Source organism: Sinocyclocheilus grahami, unplaced genomic scaffold (genome assembly GCF_001515645.1).
Source record: "Sinocyclocheilus grahami isolate Dianchi unplaced genomic scaffold, SAMN03320097.WGS_v1.1 scaffold11770.1, whole genome shotgun sequence".
NCBI classification, from domain to species: Eukaryota; Metazoa; Chordata; class Actinopteri; order Cypriniformes; family Cyprinidae; genus Sinocyclocheilus; species Sinocyclocheilus grahami.
Window position 1 is genome coordinate 1 of NW_015514030.1, and position 6,404 is coordinate 6,404.

Sequence of the window (6,404 nt, forward strand, 5' to 3'; positions counted from 1 at the left end):
GCTCGGGTTCTTCGTCAAAAGACCCAGAGTCACTGCGGCTGATTGCCGCTCTGGTCCTTTTACCTCTGGGTACAAGGCCGCAGCGATGTGCACCACGGAAGAGCATGGGGATGCGGTATCAATTTCGCTGGAGCAATCCCTGTGAGCGTCCCGTTCTTCGTTTGCTTTGTGTTTTAACGGTCGAGTTTCGAATTTGAGAGCTCGTCTGAGAGGCGCTGAGCCTCAGTCCGAGGCTGATGCTTAGATGGCAGCCGTGCTTGCCCGGGCAGCCAAGAGCATCGGGCTGGAGTGGTCTCCCCCACCCTGCCCCGAGCGCTTGCGGCTGGACGATTGGATTCTGGGTGCTGAGTGAGCCGCACTCGGCCCCGGTGCCTTTCTTCCCAGAAGTGCACAAGGAGCTGGCGAAATCGTGGAAGGCCCCTTTTTCGTCCAGAACACAATACAACGGCTCCTCTGCCCTCACCACCCTCGATGGGGGTCCAGCGAGGGGGTATACGGAGGTTCCCCAGGTGGAGAGAGTGATTGCGGTGCATCTTTGCCCGCAAAACGCCGCCACCTGGCGGGGTCGCCCTAGACTCCCATCCAGGATCTGTAAGTTCTCTTCATCTCGGGTGGCGAAGGCTTATTCGGCTTCTGGACAAGCTGAGTCCGCCCTGCACGCCATGGCCATCCTGCAGGTCTACCAGGCCAAGGCGTTGAAAGAACTGCGCTCAGCGACTGACACTGCTCTTGGGGCTATGAAGGTCACGGCACAGGCTCTGAGGAGGGCGATGTCCACTTTAGTGGTCCAGGAACACCACCTGTGGCTCAACCTGGCTGATATGCGGGAAGTCTTTCTTGACGCCCCCATTTCACAGGTTGGTCTCTTTGGCGACACCGGGGAAGAATTTGCAGACGAAGGCCATCAAACACATCCTGCCTCGGCGTGGGTCAGGTCCTGCTCCTGCCCCCCCGAGTCAGCAGCCCCCGTCTGCTCGTCGCCAGGGACGGCCCCCTGCGAGGACTGCTGAGGCCCCGCAACAGCCTGGGCCTTCAGTCAAGCCTGTCTAACGGCCCACCACTCGCAGGAAGGTGGCACCGCCAGCTCGTCATCAGGGCACCAGGAACCCTCGCAAGGCTTTAAAGCGTTCCTGAGACAGGCGACCTAGGGAGGAGGGACCATCTGGCCAGCCTGAATCCAATTCTGATGGGGGGATGGGAGGTGGATTCGGCTCCATCATGGCTGTCTGCCACCTGGCAGATAGCCACCACCTGGTCAATAAAAGAGCAATTTCCTTCTTCTCTGGGTCACACACACAGCATTTTTGGCCCTCCCATTTGTGACGGCCGGACGCTGAAACCATGCATCAGAACCTGTTTGGATCTGAAGAATCATGTGACTTTAAAGACCGGAGTAATGACTGCTAAAAATTCAGCTTTGCATCACAGGAATAAATTACATTTAAAAATATAATATAATAGAAAACGGCTATTTTAATTCCTGGAAATATTTCTTATTTTCACTGTCTTTACTGTATGTTTTATCAAATAAAGGCAGTGAGCATAAGAGCATTCTTTCAAAAACATTTAAAAATGTTATGGAACCCAAACCTTTGAATGGTATGTATTAAAGGGTTTTCAACCTTTACAGACCCAGAGACCCCCAAAAAGGCACTTAGCCAACCCAAAGACCCCCAAAAAGCTACACATTATAATACCTTTTTTAGTGAAAACCTTAATTATCATTATTACCTTATATATTCAGATCATTATTTCATTAATGTATCATATCGATATAATTTATCCCTAAACTTTTGAACAGTTTGTATTTACATCTACGTCTAATTTATGTAATCTGTCTGTCTAGGCATGTTTTGTGCTCGCCATGGTCTTTCAGAGCCTACAGGGCGCTGCCAGGATGGATTTCACTGCCCTTCGGGTGCCACAAGTCCCAACGGCACTGGAAACGTGATATATATCATCAGTTCTGTTTCTTAAAAAAGACACCATGTGTTCACAAAGGGTTAAACTCATTTACAGTGTGTGATTTGCAGATTGAATCTACAGGCAACAGCATGTGCCCGCCTGGCCATTATTGCCCAACTGGTATCGGCTCTCCTCTCCCATGCCCCGCTGGAACATTCTCCAGCTCCCCAGGGTTGAGTGGGGCCGAGCAGTGTCAGCCGTGTCCTCCTGGGTACTTCTGTGAGCAAACTGCTATGGTGTATCCATCAGAAGCAGCTCTCTGTGATGCTGGGTAATTATATCTATTTGTGGCTGGGTTGGAAAACAGATACAGTGGAGTGGCAGTGAAGTGATTGGCTCGTTGAGGAGATTTTCATCAGGCATCTAAAACCTGGTGTATGCTCATAAAACAATGATTTTCTTTTGAAATATAGTTTATGACAGCTTTATTTCTCCCTCACAGATATGTGTGTATCAATGGCAGTCGTAGTGCTCGACCGATAGATGGACTGCAGGGTTATATTTGTCCGAGCAGACACAGTTGCCCCATTGGTACTCCATTGGAAGTGCCTTGTGAGCCTGGCACATACAGCAGTGCTCCTGGTGCTGCCCACTGTCTCTCATGCCCAGCTGGCACTATGTGTCCTTCCCCTGGCACACAGGAGCCATCCCCATGTCCCATGGGTAAGTCCAGCCCTGTGCTGAAATTATTATGATGGCTCATTAGTAATTACGTTTTTCTATTCTGCTGCAAATCCTTTTTCCCCCATCATACAATGCAATTTAAAAGTTTTCTTTTATGGTTTTGAAAAAAGTCTCTTATGCTGCATTCATTTGATCAGTAAAAGCAGTAAAATTGTGAAAATTATTAGAAATTAAAATAACTGTTTTCTATTTTAATATATTTTAAAATGTAATTTATTCCTGTGATGCAAAGCTGAATTTTCAGCAGCTATTACTCAAGTCTTCAGTGTTATATGATCCTTCAGAAATCATTCTAATATGCTGATTTGCTGCTAAAGAAACATTGCTTCTTAACAGTTGTGCTGCTTAATTATTTTTAATGGAAACCGTGAGGCATTTTCATGATACATTATTGTCAGGATCATTTATAAAAAGTATAAAAGATGAAATTATAAATTTCTTTCCTGTCATTTTTGATCAATTTTACAGTATGTGCCCTTTCTGAATAAAAATAATACAATTTTAAAAAATGAATAAGAAAAAAATTCATCTGAATTAATTTGTAAAAAAAAAAAAAGACTGAATCCAAACCTTTGAACAGTAGTGTATATACTATCATGTTTGCTAACAATCTGCCATCTTTCCTGTGTTGCTTCAGGTCATTTTTGCCCTGTTGGCACTGCTGCAGCTGTACCCTGTCCTGTGGGCACACTGGGACAGGTTACCAGGGCTCAGTCGGAGGCTGCCTGTGTGCCCTGCCCTACTGGCCTCTACTGCAGTTCACCTGGAACATCACAACCACAGGGTCTGATATCATCCCACACTTTTTTATAAGAGCACAGGTTTTAGTCTGTGACTGTATCATATTGACTAATTGTTGTTTTATTTGTAGGCCAGTGCCAGCAGGGTTATTTCTGCCAAGGAGGGTCTCCAAATCCTGCTCCTCTGAATATAACTGGCTACCTCAGGAATGGCCCCTGTCCGCAAGGTCACTTTTGCCCTTCTGGAACCCTAATGCCTCTGCCTTGCCCAGCAGGCAGCATTCGTAACCTCACAGGTGTGTACAGACCCACACATTTATTTTAATATAAAACATTTAGAGCCTCTAAGGAAAAACAATAAAGCAGTTCAAAAGGGCAGTTATTATACGCAACCAAAAACAACAAGAGCAGCATGTAGTTGCATATGAATAATTTACCAGGGATAGCGCATCAAAATAAATAAGCTATCAAATCCAGTACGCTGTGTGGCTTAAATGCACTGGTGCATAAGTAATATTGCACAGATTCAGCTTTAGTTGTTCTTATAAATTCACTCTAGCACTATACTTTTAAATAATTCACACGCTTCTAAATATTGCCCTTTCCATATTCTCTGGAACCTTTTGCACATTAATACTTTATCATTTACGTTCTTTATTTACTAACAAGCAGTCTTTTTTGTTAATAATATTGATCTGCCCACAGGGGGTTACTCCATAGAAAGCTGTCTTCCCTGCCCAGCAGGGCATTACTGTGCTAGCGAGGGCCTGGATGCTCCAAATGGACCCTGTGCTGCAGGCTTTTACTGCCCAGTATACTTCTCCTCCACCACCCCGCACGCTTTCCTCTGCCCCAAGGTCAATTCTGCCTCCTTCACACCCTTCTATCGCTTTTTAATCTGTGCCTAGCAACCTGACTGACAGGTTTTGCTCTCTCAGGGTCATTACTGTCCCTTGGGCTCAGCCCTGGCCTTGCCCTGCCCCACGGGACAGTACCAGCCGAATTCGGGCTCGGATAACTGCATCCCCTGCCGTCCAGGCTATTACTGTGAGGAGGCAATTATCGGAGACCCCCGGCCTTGCCCTCCACACTCCTACTGCCCTGCAGGTAACCCATGCTGCTGTAACTCTCTATATTGTGTCTGTGGTGTCATTAGTACACGCACATTATCTGATTCTGCTTGTAATTGCAGCAACAATGGTTCCTCAGCCCTGTCCCAATGGCACATACACCCCACTTGAGGTCGGGGGTTTGCAGGAGGAGAGAGAGTGTTTGCCGTGTCCACCAGGAAAGTTCTGCAAGTATGTTTACAGATCTTATAAGAGTGTTTCTTCAACCATGGACACTTATGACCTTGTAGACTTTTAGAAAATAAACTTAAATTTTACACACTCTCTCTTATTTTATTATTTATATGTATGCTACTATTCAGATGTTTGGGTTAGTAAGATTTTTAATGTCTTTAAACGAAGTCTCTTATGCTCACCAAGGCATTTATTTGGTCAAAATACAGTAAAACTGTAATATTTATTACAATTTAGAATAGCTGTTATAATATATTTTAAAATGTAATTTATTCCTGTGGTGGCAAAGATGAGTTCCCTTTCTGTCGTTCACTTCGAAGTTGTGTCGAGTGTACAACACTAGGGGTCACTCTTGGGAGCCCAAACTCCTCTGACATCTTTGAGAAAAGGCCAATGAAATTGGGTGTGCAGAACTTGCATGGCTGGCCACGCCCCGGACATCCGGGGTATAAATAAACCAGCATAGCATCTGCTCACTCGTTCTGTTTTTCGGAGCCGAATGCAGAGTCTCTCACTGAGAAGTTGCGATTATTCACCTCTCGATTCCTCGTCGTTGGATCTAAGGCAAGGTCAGTGGTCTCTCCCCTACTCATACACAGATAAGCGTTGTGAGAATACCCCTGGGTGCTTCAACAGTGATCTTTAAAGAGCAAATTTCCGCTAAAAGAGTAGCTACACAGGTGGAATTGTGTGTTACATCATACCTTTCTGTCCATGTGTTTCTGGTTTTGGTTGGCACGTCTCGAAAGACGACCGGCACAAGTGTTGTATTCAGTGTTTGGGCCGTGCTCACGCTGAGGCAGCGCTTGTGGATGGTTCGTGCCCCGCTTGCAAGGCACTTCCCATTGGCACGTTGCGCTCGCAGCTCGGGTTCTTCGTCAAAAGACCCAGAGTCACTGCGGCTGATTGCCGCTCTGGTCCTTTTACCTCTGGGTACAAGGCCGCAGCGATGTGCACCACGGAAGAGCATGGGGATGCGGTATCAGTTTCGCCGGAGCAATCCCTGTGAGCGTCCCGTTCTTCGCTTGCTTTGTGTTTTAACGGTCGAGTTTCCGGATGAATTTGAGAGCTCGTCTGAGAGGCGCTGAGCCTCAGTCCGAGGCTGATGCTTAGATGGCAGCCGTGCTTGCCCGGGCAGCCAAGAGCATCGGGCTGGAGTGGTCTCCCCCACCCTGCCCCGAGCGCTTGCGGCTGGACGATTGGATTCTGGGTGCTGAGTGAGCCGCACTCGGCCCCGGTGCCTTTCTTCCCAGAAGTGCACAAGGAGCTGGCGAAATCGTGGAAGGCCCCTTTTTCGTCCAGAACACAATACAAAGGCTCTTCTGCCCTCACCACCCTCGATGGGGGTCCAGCGAGGGGGTATACGGAGGTTCCCCAGGTGGAGAGAGTGATTGCGGTGCATCTTTGCCCGCAAAACGCCGCCACCTGGCGGGGTCGCCCTAGACTCCCATCCAGGATCTGTAAGTTATCTTCATCTCGGGTGGCGAAGGCTTATTCGGCTTCTGGACAAGCTGAGTCCGCCCTGCACGCCATGGCCATCCTGCAGGTCTACCAGGCCAAGGCGTTGAAAGAACTGCGCTTAGCGACTGACACTGCTCTTGGGGCTATGAAGGTCACGGCACAGGCTCTGAGGAGGGCGATGTCCACTTTAGTGGTCCAGGAACAGCACCTGTGGCTCAACCTGGCTGATATGCGGGAAGTCTTTCTTGAC

The 6,404-nt window shown here is 47.7% G+C and overlaps 1 protein-coding gene across 1 annotated transcript; it reads left to right on the forward strand.

Moving 5' to 3' along the window:
• Positions 1–662: 662 nt before the first annotated feature.
• Positions 663–4,757, forward strand: LOC107578747 (multiple epidermal growth factor-like domains protein 11). The gene is made up of 8 exons (XM_016264672.1): positions 663–857; positions 2,034–2,236; positions 2,408–2,628; positions 3,287–3,433; positions 3,521–3,685; positions 4,095–4,246; positions 4,328–4,496; positions 4,582–4,757. Exons 1-8 carry the CDS (start codon positions 663–665, stop codon positions 4,755–4,757), a joined length of 1,428 nt encoding a protein of 475 aa, XP_016120158.1.
• The last annotated feature ends 1,647 nt before the right edge of the window (positions 4,758–6,404 follow it).